We start from the raw sequence: 19,571 nt of genomic DNA, 5'->3' as shown, positions 1-19,571 counted from the left end.
ATTCTTCATTTAACTAACTTTTATGTTTTCTCAAGCAGGAATTAGAGATGCAGTAATCACATTTCTGAATTCTTTTGTTGCTTAATAAGTATTTTTGTACTTGGCATCTTCTTCATCACTGTTGCATTTTATTGATTTTTGGATGTTCTACAAATATACAAAGTACTGCTTTGGTTAGACATTATCTTAAATAAATTTGCATGTGTGTTTTTCTCTGTGGCTCCCAAATAGTGTGTTCTATTTTGGAGGAATTTATGACATGCCTGCTTTCTGTAATGGACCACTCATTGTCCATTTACTGAAGTATATCCTGCCATTAGTGGCTCCGTCCTATAAAGCATAATTGATTGTACTTTATTGGAATCCTGTAGCAAAACAAATCTTAATCCAGTTGTTTTGGTATTTGGAGTGCCTGGGTATATCGGCTCCTATTCTTTCCAGCAGCTTGGAACTCTCCATAGGTTGGCATGTTTTATTTTCCCCAGCGTTCAAGAAAATGTCTACATTCTGTGAAGGTAATCTGATCATAAAGTCTGCTTTAAGTCTATTTGAACCAAATGTTGATGTACTGTTTCATTTGGTGCATAAATTTAAAGATGACTTATACAGAAATACAAAAATATTCATATAAACCTTTTTCTTTCTTTTTTAAAACATTAAAATGTGTTTTCTATTTACAAATTATGAATACCTCTTTAGTTAGAAAATCTTGGTATTTCACGTGCTTTTTAAAGAATGAAATCTGTGCCTTTTGCAATTGAATAAGATGTTTAAATGTAGGTTTAACACAGTGGGTAGTTTTTATATTTAGACTTAATTTTGAAACGTCCTTCATTTGAGTTATTTGGTCAGAAACAAAGAAAATTAAGCTCAGGAATTCAAGGAAAATACTAGAGAAAGAAATGCATTCTTCTGGGTAGGTCAGTCTTAAAAACTGCTTTTGAATTTCTGTTTACTGTTACTGGGTTGTTTATATCCTAGAGTCACTTCTACAGAATAACATGAAAATAAATTGTGTTTTTTTTTATAGTCCTAGTGATATAAATACAGTCAAAATATTTACAAATTATCTTTTTATCCTATTTGTCATTGAGGAATAGGTTGTACAAAGGCAATTAACCCTTCTCTCAATTTTGCATCCTCAGAGGCGAGGAACTGCTCCACCTCCAATGAAACTGCCGCCTCCTTATAAAGCTCCATCTGATGACAGTGATGAGACTGAAGAAGAATATGCATTTACCAATAGTGAGTTCCTTTTCATTATTTGGTGTGGATGCAGAATTCATTAAATTCTGCTTTAATAATAGTAAGTTATCAAATACAGTACTATAGGTTCTTAGAAAATGTACATGAATATATCTTGTTGAAAAAGAAAGTTTTCATCTCCTAAGCTTTTATGACTTTATTTTCCTAAGCTTTTGTCTTTGACACTATGTAACAAAGAAAATATCAAAGGCACCTAGATAGTACACTTTCATCTACATTCTCTCCTAGTCTTATTGTTTGGCTGTGAATACAAAAATGTTAAGAAGTCCTTGATATTGGAGTTTGACCCCTAATAATCAGTTGAATGTAGGTGTTAGCTCTTGATTACATGCCCTCCTCGCATGGGTGGTGATACTGTCAATGTACAATTACAGAAAGCCCACCATGTCATAATTTCTCCTTTAGACTTCATTGCATGATGTTCTTTTGCATTAGTTGTATCAAATATACATTCATACATATATTTAATGGAGGCTTTCTGTAAGAGAATTTATGTTTCTTTTATGCATGTAAAGTATATGTAGTTAGATCTGATTGCTGTTGTGTATGGAATTTATTTGGGGAGTGGTGAAAATGTGCTAAAATTAGATTGTGGTGATGGTTGCACAATTTGTGAATATACCAAGACCTATAGGATTATGCATTTAAATGGGTAAATTTTATGGTTTTTGAAACATACATATTTTAAAGTAGTATTTTCCTTTTAAATAATATTTTTTCTATAATATTGAAAAGAAATTTGATATAGAAATTGAAGAAGTTAAATTAGTGGCTCTAGTACTTCCTAGTGTGTACCCTTGAGCATGCCCCCTTCTGTGAAAATAATGGTACCTATTTCATAAAATTGTGATGAGGATTAAAGTAAGGATGAAAATAGCCTGGCATATTATGAATCTTTAACAAGTATTATAATTCTTAGTATTGTTAATAATTATTTTTAATTTGACCATAACTTTATATTTTTCTAAATATAGCAATATATAAATATAAATACAATATAAAATAAATTAGCTATAATAATTAAGTTGACCTTATAAAGTACTTGGTTTGTACTTTGTACTCTACAGGGCACTTTCTCATGCATTATTTTCACTTATCAGTAAGGAAGCCCAAGCAAGATAAGACTTAAATAACAAGGAACCAAAGAGCTGATTTCTATAGTTATATCGATCAGATTTTTTTTAGACTGTCATCCACAGTAATACATATTTAATAACCAAATATAGATATGCACAGGCACACACACTCTAATATACATATATAATTGAAACAAAAGTTTCATGAAATATACTTACCGTGATATCATATAAAGAAGTTTATTCTTTTTTTGTACTTTTATTTTTTTTAAAGGCTATTTGCACCTCAGTTTATTTCTTGATCAGCTAATGAGTTACAACCTGCAATATAAAAAAACACAAATCTGAATCAATTGTTTTCAAATAACAGTGTGCATCAGAAGCACCTGTTGAGCTTGTTAAAATACTGATTGCTGGGCCCCACCCCAGTTTCTAATTTCTTACATCTAGCATCACCCAATAACTTGCATTTCTAATTAGTTCCTAGGTGATGTTGATCATTCCATTTCAGGGACCACATTCTGAAAACTACTGATCTGGATGGTATTAAGGTAATGGGAACAGGTGAGGTAGAGTAGTGGGTGTAGACAGGGACAAGAGGGAATGCAGCACCTGTCTGCGTAAGGGCGTCTTAGCTTGAGAACCCTTTGAAGCGATTATAGAGTTAAATAGATTAAGAGAAGAATGTGTTTCAAGAGGAGTTCTGTCACTGAACCTCAGTTGTCAACTGCGGAATGATTCTGAGGGACTGAGGAGATGGGAGACAGAATAGGAACCACTGAAGTTAGCAACATGGGGTTGATGAGGAAGAACAGAGGAAGGTAAAATAGCCAAGCTAATTATTGTTCAGGTTGTTGTGAGAATTCAGTGGTACGTTAATACAGGCATACTTCCTTTTATTGTGCTTCACTTTATTGCTCTTCACAAATAATTGTGTTTTATACTAATTGAAGATTTATGGCAATCCTGCATTGTCCAATGATGGATAGCAATTTTTAACAATAAAGTGTTTTTTAGTTAAGGTATGTAATCGTTCTTTAGACATAATGCTACTGCATACTTGGTAGATTATGGTATAGTGTAAACCATATGCACTGAGAAACCAAAAAATTGGCATGACTCACTTTATTCTGACATGCACGTTATTACGGTGGTCTGTGTACAGGTCTGTATACCTGCATGGAGAATGTGTTACATAACAGGCATTTTTATTATAAATCACCTGTCTTGCATAGTTGTACATGTAACATTCTGGTGTCTAATTACCGTAAGAAGTCTTACAACCATTTTAATAATGAAAATTTCTTGAATTTTATTTTTACTTGTTTTTGGCCTCTTTGTCTTTTTAGGGCCGCATCTGCAGCCCAAGGAGGATCCCAGGCTAGGGGTTGAACGGAACTACAGCTGCCAGCCCACGCCACAGCCCCAGCAACACTGGATCCAAGCCAGGTCTGTAACCTACACCACAGCTCACGGCCACACTGGATTCTTAACCCACTGAGCAAGGCCAGGGATTGAACCTGCAACCTTATGGTTTCTAGTCGGATTCATTTCTGCTGTGCCATGACGGGAACTCCAATTTCTTGAATTTTAAGAATTACGGAACAATTAAGCATTAAGAAACAATATCCACATAAATGCTTAGCTGTTAACACAACTACCATTATCAAACCTGCAGGATTTGTCAAAAGGAGGTATCAATGGTGCAGAACTTTTGACTTAACTTTGTGGCAATAGTCTTTTTTTTTTTTTTTTTTTTTTTTTTTTTTGGTCTTTTTGCCATTTCTTGGGCCGCTCCCGCAGCATATGGAGGTTCCCAGACTAGGAGTCTAATCAGAGCTGTAGCCACCGGCCTACACCACAGCCACAGCAATGCAGGATCCAAGCCATGTCTGTAGCCTACACCACAGCTCACGGCAACGCCAGATCCCTAACCCACTGAGCAAGGCCAGGGATTGAACCCAAAACCTCATGGTTCCTAGTCGGATTCGTTAACCACTGAGCCGTGATGGGAACTTCTGTGGCAGTAGTCTTTAATGCCTAAATGTAAAGCTAGATTGTCTTGTCATAAGATCATCGAAGGCATAAAGTGATCACTCAGTTCACTGTCACGTAGTGTCTTTCCAGTATTTGCTTCTAGCCTTAACCTTCTTCTGATATCCTGGCCCAGATTTTCAACTGGCTTTTGGAAAGATGCCATACCTTTATTATCTTACTTCCTGACAGTGGATAAACAAATGTAGATGAATCTTCTTTTCCAATCTCTCTCATATTTGTAGTTTCCTTAGTACTTTTATTACCACCATTTTAGTAACTATATGGTAATTAGCCACAGTGAGTACCTGCCTTGTGCCGTAAATTCTCCCCAACTCTGTAAGTGCATTCTCAGAAGAGCCTTTGAAAGGAGATATTATCTCTTCTGCTGATTTTAGCTTCATGTTGTGTTTTTTTGAAAACTGCCCTACTCCTTCCTGTATTTTTCTTTCATAGTACTTAACAAAATATAATTATTTATTAGATTAATACCTGTCTTCCCCATCAAAACTTTAAATTCCTTGAGCCTGGTTACCCTCTGTCTTGGCCTGGGACATAATGGGAATTCAGTATTTGGGGCAAATTATTGACAGAGGGTATGCGACTCACCTAGTCACATGGGGGTGCACTGAAAACCCCGGTATGCTCCTGGCACTTCGGAGGTACCCTTTCTACTGAACTGTACCATCCACGTAGTTTCAGAGCATTCTGTCCAGAACAGCTTGATGTCTCTTTCTCAATATGCCACTTCGTACGTTATCTAAAAGTTTCTATCCCCAGAGAGAGAACCACAATCTCCAGAAAGTCCTCCTTTGTTCATTCTTGTTCTCAGAAGTTAAGTGCTTTTTTATCAGTCAGTTCTTTCTAACCTGTTAGCATTCATTTTTTTAATTACAGGTTTAAACTGCAAGGAGCAGAAGAATGGCTTTTTGTAAAATGAGAGAGTGAAGCAATGAGAATCATACAATAGGAATGTCTCTTGATGCATATTAGGTCCTAAATATTCAGAATATAATTGACTTGTTTGACACCTGGCTTTTAAGTGATGTAGCAGAGATGTGAATGGAATCTTCTATGAATGGCCTCTTAGAGCCCTTTTGTTATCTTTTAATTACAGAGTAGCATATTCTCTGTGTGTTTTGTTTTTTTCCCCCTTATTTAGTAAAAATTCTTTAGTAAGAATTTGGTTTAATTATTGACTATGATACATCTTTATGACTTTTTGTTCAGACTCTCCCCCCCCATTATATGTCATAATGTAATATTTGGTATAAGGAATATATTTGAATTATGAAGCATAGAGAAATTAGCCTGTGAACCACACCACACAAATGAAAATTAGGTTACATCTTTGTTTTACTTTAATTCTTACTGTTTTCTTTCAGTTTTGTCTTTTTTTTTAAGGATAGGACACTCACTAAGACCTTCTGAAATGTGATTTGCTACCAAGTTACTCAGAGTCACATGTGTAAGTTTAAAGGGGATGATTTTTAAAAAACAACAACTTTATTCACATATAATCCATATTACCATATAATTCATGGACTTAAAGTGTCCAATTCAGTAGCTTTTAGTATTTTTACAGAATTGTTCAACCATCATCATTATCAGTTTTAGAATATTTAGAACATTTTCATACACCTCCCCATATCAAACCCTGCTTATTAGCAGTCATTCTTATTTAGCATATTTATTAAAAAAAGATATAAATAAATCCATATATTTAAATACATTCATTCAATATAAAATATACAAACACATATTTTAATTTTTAAAAATATTTTATAGATAATCTTCATGTGTTCCCATAGAGTGGTCTGGTGAAAACTGCCCCAAACCTCTCTTCCTCTTATTAAAACACACACACACACACACACCCACACACACCCACACACACCCACACACACCCACACACCCACAAAAATCCAAACTGAATTTAAATTTAGAAGACAAAGATGCTTGTTAACCCCACTGTCCTCAAGAATCTAGCAGTGAACTAAGATCACTTTCTTCCCAGCTCCAAAATTAAAAAAAAAAAAGAGGAAAGAAAGAAAAAAAACAAGGGTTTCTCTTGCGGAGGGCACAGCAGGTTAAGGATCCAGCATTGTCATGGCAGCGGCTCAGGTAGCTGCTGTGGCTGCTGGTTTGATCCCTAGCCCAGGAACTTCCACATGCTATGGGCTCAGACAAAAAAAGGAAAATAAAAAAAAGAGAACAAAATTATTATTCATCGATAATGCAGTGGTCAGTCTCAAAAATGCAAAACCTAAAGGAATCTTTTGGCAGCAATAAGTCAGGCTATATATTCTTTGCACATATGAAAAAGTCTTCTAGTCAGTATTATCTACTTTGAAAATATAGAAATTTCTAAAAGCAATGATAGAAAAACTGAAAAAAAATCCAGTAATAATACGATTAGAAATGTAAATAATGGCAGTGATTTGCATTTCTTTTTACAGTCATTTATTCTTTGGCAGTTTTTATGAAAGCCATAAACCCATGCTCAAGAAAAATGTATGCAGATACACACACACACACACAATTTTAAATAGGTATCATTTTGCCTATTTAGTGAAAGTCCTGAATCCCACTTAAGGTAATTTGAATCCAAATCCTAAGGCTATGTAGGCTTTTTTTAAAAATATGAGCATTTGACTGAACATTGATTTGGAAATGAAGTGCTAGACTGTTTTGGGAAAGAAAAATATTTAGAGGTGGAGGACTTGCACTTCTCTAGTATCTGAATATATTCTAAACTGATGGTTTTTAAACTCAGTCTGTAGCTTTTAGAAATGAGTGGGAGAGTTTTAGGCTATCTGGAAGAGTTTTTATCAACCTTGGTATATTGACATTTTAGCCTTTAAATCTTTTTTGTGCAGGACGTAACCTTTGCATTGATGGATGTTTAATAGATCCTTACCCTCTACTCGCTTGGAACAGAGAGAGGCCTTTCATGTTATTCCAACACTTTAAAGAGAATCATAAGTTGGCTTATATAAAAGTCAAAAACATACATGTATAAAATATGTGTATGGGAGTTCCCGTCATGGCGCAGTGGTTAACGAATCCGACTAGGAACCATGAGGTTGCGGGTTCGGTCCCTGCCCTTGCTCAGCAGGTTAACGATCCGGCGTTGCCGTGAGCTGTGGTGTAGGTTGCAGATGCGGCTTGGATCCCGCGTTGCTGTGGCTCTGGCGTAGGCCGGTGGCTACAGCTCCAATTCAACCCCTATCCTGGGAACCTCCATATGCCGCGGGAGCAGCCCAAGAAATAGCAACAACAACAACAGCAGCAAAAGACAAAAGACAAAAAAAAAAATATGTGTATGTATTCAGGAAAAAGACATGTACAACAGTAGAAAAGCAAGCAAAAATCAAACATCATGTAATAGATTTGGGCAACAAGTACCAAAAGTTTGTTTAGCATCAGTAATAATGAGAGATATGTAAGTTATCCAAAAAATAAGATTTTTTTGACCTACTAGTTACTTAAGATTTTAATATTGTTCATTATTAGAGAGGTTGTAGAAAAATAGTTGATGTACTGTTGGTGGGAATTTGAATTCATGTACCTCATTTGGCAGGACATAGAAAACATTTAAATGTACATGTTCTTGGAATAATGCAACTTTCAGTGGCATATCCTAAGGAATTCATTGCCCACATGAATATGTGTGTGTGTATACGTATACCCACAAAGAAGTTTACTGCTGCGTTTTTCAAGAATAGCAAAGCAATATATATATATATACTATATGAAATCGAGGTATAATATAGCCTTAAGTTACTTAATTTCTAAACATTTCTAGCCATTTGACCTAGAACGAGTTGCATGTCTCTCTCTTAGTTTCCTTCTTTGGATGATGAGGATAATAGTAGTATTCCTTCCACTGTGTGCTTGTGAAAAACTAGAAGAAATGATGAATGCAACGTGCTGATATAGAAGGTGGCACATAGGAAGTGCTCCAGAAACGCTAGCTGCTACTCTTTATTCTTACCAGTATATACAACATTCTTTAATGTTTGCTGGATATTCCCGTTATAGAATGAAATTCCGGGATGAGCATGTTTTAAACATTTTAGAAGTCAGTTTTTTGAAGTTTAACAGTATTGGAACAGTACTTCATTAACACTGTCTACAACTAATAGTTCCTTGAGCACTGTTGAATATTTTAACCCTCTTATGTTTTCTTTTTTCTTTTTAGGCCTGCACCTGTGGCATATGGAAGTTCCCAGGCCAAGAGTTGAATCAGAGCTGCAGCTGCCAGCCTACACCGCAGCCACAGCAACAACAGCGCAGTATCTGGGCCGTGTCTGCCGTCTACACCACAGCTCACGGCTACACAGGATCCCTGACCCATGCGTGAGGCCAGGGATTGAACCCGCACTTCCTCACGGATACTAGTCAGATGCGTTTCTGCTGGGCCACAGTGGGAACTCCCTAACACTCTTATATTTTCAATGGAGATCATTAGAAGAGAAAGATATTTGGAGTACTTCATTTTTCTTTGGTACTTTTCTCTCATCTTGTTTTCTCTGGACCAAAGGTGGAATTATCATAGAAGCATTTGTTTATGATTTATTTTATCTGGACCAAAGGTGGAATTATCTTAGAAGCATTTGTTTATGATTTTGTGATTTTTTTTTTTTTCCTTCTCAAGGAATTTCAGTGTTGTAGGGTTGATAATTTACCTGCATTTCATTCCTCCCAGTGTAGGAAGGATACACCAGAGGAGTTTTTGAGAAAAATTTGTGGTCCAAAATGAATGAATATAATAAAACAGACTCACAGATAGAACAAACTAGTGGTTGACAGTGGAGGGAGGGGAAGGTGAGGGGCAAGATAAGCGTAGGGGATTAAGAGATATAAAATAAATAAGCTACAAGGATACATTATACAGCTTGGGGAATATAGCCAGTATTTATAATGACTTTAAGTGGAGTATAATCTATAAAAATATTGAATCACTATGTTGTACATTTAACACTGATATTATAAATCAACTATATTTCAATAAAAATTAAAAAAAATTCATGGTTCAAGTAGAATTTAAAAACTAAAAATATATCTTTTAAAGATTACTTTATTTAATGTGAGTGCTAGTTTGCTGAACAATCCTACCAAGTTTATGACGTGACAATCTCTATTATTATGCTTTATTGTATTTAAATATTTATAAACATTTGTTGATTCACAAAAGGTTATAATGTTCTTTGTAGAGTTAATTCTAAATATTCACATTAACTCTAAATGTATTTTTCTACCTAACATTTTTAAAGTTTTATTAATTTTAATGTAAAAATTAGGTTTTATCCTTATCTTTGTGATATTTTGCTCTTGTAGTGGTAAACACTTGTATACTTAAATAAGCTGTTAGAATTTCAACACATCAAGCACATAAAGACATTTTCACTCCAAGTTACATCAAGATTGCTCACCTAGAAGTGGCTCTACGGAAACGAATCTGACCAGTATCCATGAGGATATAGGTTTGATCCCTGGCCTTGCTCAATGGGTTGAGGATCCAGTGTTGCCGTGAGCTGTGGTGTAGGTTGCAGATGCGGCTCATATCTGGTGTTGCTATGGCTCTGGCGTAGGCCAGTGACTACAACTCTGATTCAACCCCTAGCCTGGGAACCTCCATATGTCGTGGGTTCAGCCCTAAAAAGGCAAAAAAGAAAAAGATTGCTCACCTCGGGAATAACTGAATAGAAATGTCAGCCTTGCTTGAATCACTGCCATTAACACACAATTTAGTTTTTCATTGTTAATCCATGCTGACCCAGGATCATTGATGGTGTACTGATTCAGAGGTGCCTGAATGATATCCAGGTGTCTCCCAGATCTTTGGCCTCCTGGAAGCAAAGCCAAAGTGCAGACTTCAGTCAAATTCTAAGGCCAAAGCTGAACTTTATAGAATCCCTAGTATTTTTTTTATTGAAAAAAAGTGTAGAAGCATGTACACCAAGATGCTTTGAGAAGGGAATTTTGAGAAGAAACTTCTACTTTCAACTTTATTTAATCTACTTGAATTTTTGTATAACAAAATGTGTTCATTTGGAAGAAAAAAAGGCATTTTGTCTTACAGCTCAGTAATAAGAAAACAAGCAACTCAATTTTTAAAAATGGGAAAACTTGAAATGACATTTCACCAAATAAATATAAATGTCTAATAAGCAACAAAAAGGTGCTCATCATTATTAATTTATTGGGGAAATTCAAATTAAGCACTTCACATCCACTAGAATTATTTAAATTAGACATACAACTGGAACCCTCATACACTGCTGGTAGAAATGTAAAGTGGATACATGTAAGGATAACCTGACCCCCTTGCTGTACAGTGGGAAAAAAAAAAAAGGTAAAGTGGTACAGCCACTTTGGAAAACGATTTGGCATTTTCTTAAAAAGTTACAAGTTTACCCTACAACCTAGCAATTCTACCTCTAGGTATGTACGCAAGAGAAATGAAAACAGATGTCTACACAAAGACTCTTATATGAATGTTCATAGCAGCATTATTCATAATAACCAAAAACTGGAAATAGCCAAATGTGCATCAACTGGTGAATGGATTAACAAAATGTTGTATGTCCATGCAATGGAATATACTCTTATACACTCAATAAAAAGAGCAAAATACTGATATATGCTCATTATGCTAAGTAAAGGAATCCTGATGCAAAAGGCTGTATACTGTATGATTACATTTATATAGAATGTCCATAGAAAACAAATTTTTAGAGATAGAAAGCAGGCCAGTGGTTGCTTAGAGTTGGAGTTGGAATTGGGCTTGAAGGAATTTTTTGGCAGAAGTATTCTAAAACTGGATCATGGTGATGGTTGTACACGCCTATGAATTTCCAAAAAAAAAAAAAAAATCACTGAATTGTGTGCTTGAGTGAATTTTATGGTGTGTAAATTATATTAAAGCTTAAAGTCATTTCAAAATTAGACATCATGTTACACTAAAAAAAAAAAAAACACATTTGTAAGGGTTGGTTAAAACAGTAATTATAAAAAGGTCTGCATAAAAGGAGGAGGGCAATCAAATAGCAAATTATTTTAAAAGAAGTATCATTCCCAAAGTATCTTAATCAATGTCTTCCTTGATGGTGATGGGATTTGAGAACCATCAGTCTTGTATGATACGGCCGATTTTACAGTCAATCTGAAAACCCATAGCTATTAATTCATCCAAAGACACATGATGAGTTACTCTCGAGGGCAGTGCTGGAACCCAGGTCTCATTTCAGAGCTACATTTAGGATCTGCCTTCCAGGACCTTCCTGTGTGCACCATGCTAGTTTTTAACATGATGTGGACTCATGATTAGTGAAGATTTATTGAGCAACTAGTCATTATTTTGATTTAAAAAATTGTTTTCTTGTGGCCTCTGTAGTTGATCTCTACCTTGCCAATAGATGTCACTACAATCAACAGCAATTATATCGAGGATTTAAAGAATATGTTAAGAATATTCACCTCAAGCAAACTGTGTTCATTAGTGGCTTGTACTGGTATCTCCATGTTCATTTTACTAAATATGTGAATTTATTTGCTTTTTCCTTTTTTTTTTTTTTTTGGCAGTGCACAATGGGAGGGGAAAGATTAAGACATAAAAGCTAAAATTTAATTTTTTAGTTTTATATAAATTCTTTTTCTCATTTCCTATAGTTAATTATCCTTTTCTGAACCCTTGATCTTTGTGATGAAGTAAAATAAGCCCTATAATTGGAGATAGATGAATATTACTTTCTATTTTAGTGGAATTTTTTTTTTCTGAAAATTTCCAAAGCTTCAGCCCTTGATATTGTTTGGATGCATTTATTGTAACCATAAGTAAAGACATATATTGTTTAAGATCTCTTGAGAATCATCTAAATTATGTTCTGATGTTCTTGACCTTATATTGCTCATCCATTTGATCTGTGATCAGACAGATGACTTCTTATTCTACATTTTACAAAGAACGGTCAGAAGATACTGTAGTGATTGATAGGTGAATCTGAAGTAATTACAGTTGGTTAGATAATTATACGAAGGTCTGCTGGGGTTGGGCTGGGGTAGGCGTTGCAATGTAGAATTTTAAGTGAAGTTTAAGAATCTGGTGATTTCTCTGAAGCTTCTGGGTTGTTTTTTCTCCATAAGTTTTTTTTCCCCCCTCAGAAAGCTAACTTGAAGACTTGACTGCTTCAGTAGAATCTTTACTGCACGTTTAGAATGTTGCTGCGACACAAATGAATCTCGCTAGGGGATACTGCATGTTCAGTGTGGTTCACCAGTTTCTTTGTTACAAAAATGATTCAGTGCTGTGAGCAGTAAGGAGAAAGTTGATGACTATTCCTCTTACTTCGGACAGGCTAAAATCAACTGCTGTTTCTTTTTCATCTGCGTTACAAAGATGCAGCTAATGTGATGAACTATTTCGCAGCAGGAAAACTGGGTCATTAAAATGATATTAATTGAAGCTGGCCACAAAATAAATGGTTGTGTTTATATTACCTCCTGTTCTGGAATAGAGCTGTCATCCTGATGCGAGCAGGGTACACAGCCGGCAGCGTGAAGCATCCGAGGGTCAGATGTTGGAAACCTGGGATTTTTGCTTCTCCTGGCGTACTTTCCCAGGCAGCTTTCACCTCCTTGACAGATGTGACTATTAGCTTGGGGGGTAGCTGGAAATTAGCTTAATTGATTGCTTCTCTTGAGAGAAATAGACTGACAACGTGCCCTTAAGGAGAATAAAAATCTGAGGGGAAAAAAAAATAGGCCCAAGGTCGACAGAAGAGAGAGGACAGAGTCTGTGGTGAGGATCTGAGCTGCTTCCAGCACTGAATGTTTCTCAGGAATGCAGACACCCTGAAGGAAACACTGGTGCAGCAATGGTCCAAGGGGGGTTCCCAGGTAAGAGATCTGTGCCTCTTTGATCTTCGGTTCGTCTCTGGGAATGCAGTCTTAAGCCATTTTAGTGATGGTGCAGGATGTTGTAAAAGGTTTGAACAATCGTAAGCGAAGGCATTTATCTTAAGGGAAAGAGTAAGGGTACCTCTGCATGTGCAAGGCAATTGTACGTTAGAAACAAACCTGTAAACATTTCTTTTCATGTGTATTGTAGCTGGAATCATCCCTGTAATGTTTTCGTAAAGTAGAACAGTTTATCAGACTGTCAGGAATATGCTAGTAGTCAGTGCCAAAATTCTTAACACTGTGTTTATGCAGTATCCTCTCAGAATTGTAATTGAGAAGTCGAGCTCATGGACATTTGTTATTGTTGTTGTTATTTGTGACTTCACTGTAATCAAAGAGGTTGTTAGGATTAATTTGAAAAACTGGTCATGCAGCATTTTATTGTAGGTAAAAGCGGAGCATCATTAAGGAATCACAGAGTAAACAAAGGCTTCTTTTACTAAACTGTAAGATAATACCTCAAGTATTATTTGCTAATCGTGATTGTGGTCACATTGATCTAAACCTACCAATTCAAATTCATTAGGGGTGGGGGCTCAGTGCTTGGAAGTATTATCAGCAACTCCTTGTGAGCATATGGTTCTTGAAATGATTGCTAGGTTGATAATGTAATTTCATGCCATAAAATGCTCTCTTTAGTGTACGCTTTTGTCCTGACTTTTGAAAATTAATATATTAACATCAGAGCTTCTTTTCTTTTATCCTCGTAAGATATGCCATATTTAGACATAATAGGGATCTTCTCGTCTAAGCATTTATTGCCTGAGGGAGGCAATTGCAAACTCAAAGAGTTAGACATCACATTATAGCCTTTTTCTTTTCAGCAGTGCACACGCAAATTAGGTTATTTCTACTGCAACGGCAAGGATATATGCTGCATTCCAGATTTAAGCTAGCAAAGCGTCTTCCTAGCTGTGTAGTCAAAATACTTGAGCAAGAACTTTCCTTTTGTCTAAAATATAATTTCTGAAGATCCTGTTGAAGTCCTGAGCTATCTAGTATCCAATTTTTTTATTTTAATTTAGAGGAAATATTATAGCTCCTAAATGGGTGTGTCACAGATTCCATGTAGTGACAACTGTCCATATTGTATTTCTTTCCATGCTGTGGTTGGAATTGTTTTTAAGTGTACAAAAGTCATCTTTTTAATACTGTTTCTCAGACTTGTATTGACAAGGCAGCTATAGGAGTGATTCCGAATATATGTGGACCCTCCCTGCTTTTCATCAGAGTCCCCAGAGCAGTTTGCTCATTTTTTTTTCTTTCAGGAAGTTTTTTAATTTTAAAATCTATTTCTCCAGATTAAAAATATGCTAGTGCTTTAGTCTTCTCAGTGTAACCTACCGTCACTGATAATTTCCTTAATTTCCATCTCACCATGATATAGTTGCCACTGTCCGGGCTTCGTAACCCCAGTCAAACCTTCAAGAATCCTCACAGTGGGTTTTCCAGAAATCGAATGGAATATATATAATCAGTAGGAATTTCAGTGTCTTTTGCATTTTATTCAAAATAATATATGAATTTGGTTTTTAGGTTATTAGCTATAAATGTATCTTAGAAGTAAACATGTATTTGCATTATATATATTACTTTTCCAGTGTTCACGCTCAGGATTAACCATTTACGATTTTCCTGATATATATATATATTTTTTTCCCCAGCATTTATTAAAGGTTCCTCTTTGTGTATACACTTCTAACTCCACAGCATTTTAATGCTTTGTAATAGTATTTGTATTACTTTCCTGCTCTGAATTCAGTTAATTTTAAGAGCATCTTTCTATTTCATTTCTCTTTTTGACATGTTTTACAAAAAGTTATACAGAGGATGATAAGTACAGGATGAGGCCTCAGTCTGCAGAGAATTTACTTTTTCTTTTGTACTTACTTGGAAATGTTATTTTCGGTAGGTTTATGCTGCCTTGATATTAGTGGTTTTATGTTGCTTTAAAATATTTCAGATTTACATATATGAATATAAGTTAAACCCTCATCATTTTAATTGATCCATTGTTGAACCAAAAAAGAGTATTATAATTTTAATTAGGAAGAGAGTGTGTCAAAAATTAAGTAGCATTTAAAAGTTAGTTTCTTGAAAGATTGCCTCTATTTTGATGAGTATAATGGGGAAGGAAAGTAAAAAATATTACTCTATTTCTATAATAGTCTCTTACTTAGTTTTTTTTTAATCACATTTATCTATTCCTTTATATTTATGATATTCCAAGCCTCTTAAGATACTTATATAGTGTGAAAGATTCATACTGTATATTCTGAATATATCCCAAGTTAGTTAGACTTATTATTCACATTTATAGATAGTAAAATTTTTTATAGAAGGCTAGGAGTGGTTTATCCATGAGTTGGTCGAAGTATGACATAGTCTCAGTTACTGTGATGATATGGCATTAAAAAAAATTGTGGACTTATTAATGATGGCCATTCTAATTGGTGTGAGGTGGCATCTCATGGTAGTTTTGATTTGCATTTCTCTAATAATCAGTGATGTTGAGCATATTTTCATGTGCTTGTTGGCCATCTGTATATCTTCCTTGGTTACTTATGATGGAGCATGATAATGTGTAACTGGGTCAGCCAGCTCTACAGTAGGAAAAAAAAAAAAGGTATTGGGAAATAACAATTGATTACGATTAAAAAAAATAGCATAAATACAAAAAAAAAAAAATTGGAGCCTACTGGGAGAAACAAGCTAATGCAGTCTCTGCCATCAAGAAATTTATGATCTTCCTAAAAAGAGAAAATGTGAATAGGTGCAGATGTATTGGAAGGCCCTCTGGAAGAGACTGAGTTTGAGAGGTTGGCAGGATTTGGCAGGAGCGTGGCAGCTCCAGCCGAGGCATCCACTAAAAGGCAAAGGAATATTCTAAGCCAGATGTGTAGGAGGGAGTGGGCAAAGATGAACTGTACCAAGAGGGGACAGAGACGTGCCGCAAAGCAGAGCAGATGAATTAATAGCAGGTGTTAGAAGAGCCAGTGGTCTCAAAGCAGAAGAACTTGCTCTTTTCTGAAATATGAATTGTAGTGATGGCCAAGCCACGGGGACAACATTTCAGAACGCTGAATTAAAATTCCACTTTATTTACTCTTGCCTGCATACTTAAGTTCTGTTTTGAATATATATGTTATTTATATAATATATGTTATATGTAATATATACATTACTTTCTTCAATTCATAGAATTATATGAGTTTCTTTTTCGAAGTCTCATTATTTTATTTCAAAGTCTGTCCTTTTAACAAGTTTTCATTCACATATTTTCAAGGCTCTTCTCAGGTAATCCATCCCATTGGCGAAGACAAATTGATAGCTATCTTTTCATTAATTGGGTAATAGACATATAATTAGAACTCCCCCCCTCAAATGCCGAAGTTCTGAATTCTAAAAAATGTTTATTCTTCAGCAAACCACATTTTAATATTGAAAGTTCCAATTTAAAAGAAAAGTCACAGACCAAATGAAGCAGAATTGGGGAAAAATACAGTAATGGAGACATGCCATTAGTCTTCTGGGTGTACTTCACTGTGGCATCATACCCAGCACAGCATGAATCAAGCTTCTTGGTGTAAACACATTTCTTTTCCATTACTGAGAAATCTCTGTATTTGGAGAAGGAATAGCAAGTCTCTTGATGCTAACCAGGAGGGGATGGGTAAGTATCTAAGGTTAATGAGATATTTAAATGAAATTTTTCAAAATTATATTTTGAGTCACTCAGTATTTTCATGTTCATCCTAGGTGAGATGGAAGTATAAGCATTTTGGTAAATATTTTGAGTTGCATTTCAGTTTTGCTCAGTGTTGCCTGTATCTTCTTCAGGTTTTCAATATTTGTCAAAAGCCAATACAGATAGAAGAATGTACTGTGGATGAGAGAGGAGCCCTTGTTAGCTTCATAACGCAAAAGATCACAACATATAGAAGACTTATGTAAAAGAATTTACATCTAATGGAGCTTACTAGCTTCCCATCTAGGTGTTTGCTTGAATACATCTGATTGGAAACATTTTGATAGACCTGCAGGGATAAAGCATGCACAGAGAGTAGAAGTCTAATAACAAAATTATATTAGTTATGGCTGTTCTTCCGTGCCATGCAAAGTCTCTGACAACAGAGATTTTGCTTCTGTGCAGAATTAAGTTAAATGCTTTGTTTCCTCTAATGACAGATGTTGCATTTGATTGATTGCCAAGGCACATTTATATAATAATTTGCAAGTTGTTTAGTCTCCTGTTTTGATTGTTCTTTGAGAAGACTCATTGGCAGATGGATAATCTGTGTTTTCACAGATCATAGAACCTACAAAACCAGCTTCTCATTCTTCAGTCTCTGTGGAGTCTATCACTTTCATCCTATGCCTGTGCCCTTATTTCTTTCAGTTTGTGCTTAAATAATCACATTCCTCATGTGAATATGGTTCTTAACGCATTTACAGTGCTGTGTTGGGATTAGATGTTTAGGTGTTAATCTCCTTCACTGCCCAAGTTTAGGTCACAGTAGATGTTCAGTAAATGCTCTTGGAACTGATGTCGAAAAGCCTAATGAATATGCATGAGAGAATGGCCGGATCTATTCAATTCATAAAGTGGGAATTCTCTTGGAACCATGGCTCTCTAAAGAAAAGGAAATCATTCTAGCAGCTACATGTATTACTTAGAAGGTTCTTTTTACGGACTACATAGTGTGATGATAGTACATAAGGAAAAGGCATTTTCTCCCAGTGGTTTTTCTTGGAAAATTTTTAAAAATAATCATAAAGAAGTTCTTATGAGGTGAACAGGATAATAATGAACAGACAAGTTTATTTTCCTACTATCATTTTTTAAAAAATTGGTCAGTCCATTGTATTTGCTTCTTCAGTGGTTTCTGAACAAATTCATGACATGATTTGTGCATTGTCTTGTGTTCAGGGCAAGTAACAGAATAGTTTCTTGGTCAAGTAGGAAAAAATAACAACTTTTCCATTTTGTAATCAGCAAACCTTTGGTGTGGGATGAGCAAATTTGAAATTAATCATTTATTCCAGTATTCAGCAAACTATAACCTTGGGCCAGATTTGGTTTGCTGCATGTTTCTGTCATAAAGTTTTATCGAGACACAGATATACCCGTTCATTTACATATTGTCTCTAGTGCTTTTGAGGTACCAAACCCAGCAGAGTTGATCAGTGTAATGGAAAAAACAGGGCCCACAAAGTCTAAAAAATGTACTGTTTAGCTCTTTCCAGAAAGTTTGCCAACCCTGGAGTTACTCCAAAGAAGTTAAAGCTTTGAATCTTGCTTTACAGCTTGCTCCTGTGTAGCTTTCAGTAAATTACTTGTTGCAAAATTGTCTGACTTTTTATTTCCTTTTTTATAAATGGGGATACTAATACTTACCCCATGTGTTTTTCCTGGTGATTATATGGAATAAAATATGTAAAGTATTTAACATGTTGATTTTTAAATGATAATGACTCTGAAAAAGTTAGCTACATTCAAAAACTATGTATTAGTATATTTTCCTTTGTGCAAGATTGAAAGCTAACTTTATAGTGGTACACTCTTCCTGTGAAATAATTTGTTGACATGGTTATTGTGTTATATTTTTTATTAGAAATAGTGACATCCTCACTATTTCTAATTCTGTACTTTGATGGCATAAATTTGTCAGCCAAGTTGATCATCTTTTTCTCTTTTGCTCTCCTATAAATCTAAGCGCATTGTAAAAATTGTTTTGGTATAATTTTCATGGAGAACAGCTCATATTCCTGTCATATTAAATGAATCACCGACTTAAAGATCTTGTTGACTTGATCTTCAGAAATTTCTCCAAATCTTGAAAAGTACTCTAGAAAAGGTGATTTTACAGAGCATTTTTCTCAGTGTTCTTGGTTTCGGTCACAGTTTCACATAAGGGGCAACACTGATTTCTGTGTCTTTGGTTTTAACACAATGCATTTTCACTAAAAGGGGCAGAATTAAAGACAGAAAGATTGATCTCTGTAACGACACCTAAATATTTCAGGTGGGAAAGAAAAGACTTGCCTGTTTTAAAGACAGAAAGATAAACAGGTGTCCAAGGATATGGCTGAGCTCTCAAAATGGGCCTGGGAAGAAGTAAGACTGGAGTTCTCGCTCCTTTACTACCACGAGCTATCCCATCGTGTGAATTGGGAATAGTCCCACCTTTTGGAAAAACACCGGCCTAAGCACACACAAGATGTAGC

The 19,571-nt window shown here is 35.3% G+C and overlaps 1 protein-coding gene and 1 long non-coding RNA gene across 7 annotated transcripts in view; both read left to right on the top strand.

The window, feature by feature from the left end:
- PATJ (PATJ crumbs cell polarity complex component) overlaps window positions 1–19,571 on the top strand; it is a 356,992-nt gene that overhangs the window by 162,605 nt on the left and 174,816 nt on the right. For all 6 annotated transcript variants that reach the window (XM_021096561.2, XM_021096558.2, XM_021096560.2 and 3 more), the window contains exon 27: window positions 1,146–1,245. In XM_021096561.2, the coding sequence (XP_020952220.2) occupies window positions 1,146–1,245 (100 nt within the window). The remainder of the gene's footprint in view (window positions 1–1,145; window positions 1,246–19,571) is intronic.
- LOC146402918 (uncharacterized) lies at window positions 2,261–5,555 on the top strand. The gene is made up of 2 exons (XR_014808128.1): window positions 2,261–3,882; window positions 4,325–5,555. It is a non-coding gene; the product is annotated as an uncharacterized LOC146402918 (long non-coding RNA).

This window comes from Sus scrofa, chromosome 6, assembly GCF_054392235.1.
Source record: "Sus scrofa isolate SSC_HxYL_T2T_F1_AM1 chromosome 6, Sscrofa_HxYL_maternal_Yorkshire_Landrace_v2.0, whole genome shotgun sequence".
NCBI lineage: Eukaryota > Metazoa > Chordata > Mammalia > Artiodactyla > Suidae > Sus > Sus scrofa.
Note: the sequence above shows the minus strand (reverse complement) of the source record. Positions and strands in the feature narration are given on the sequence as shown.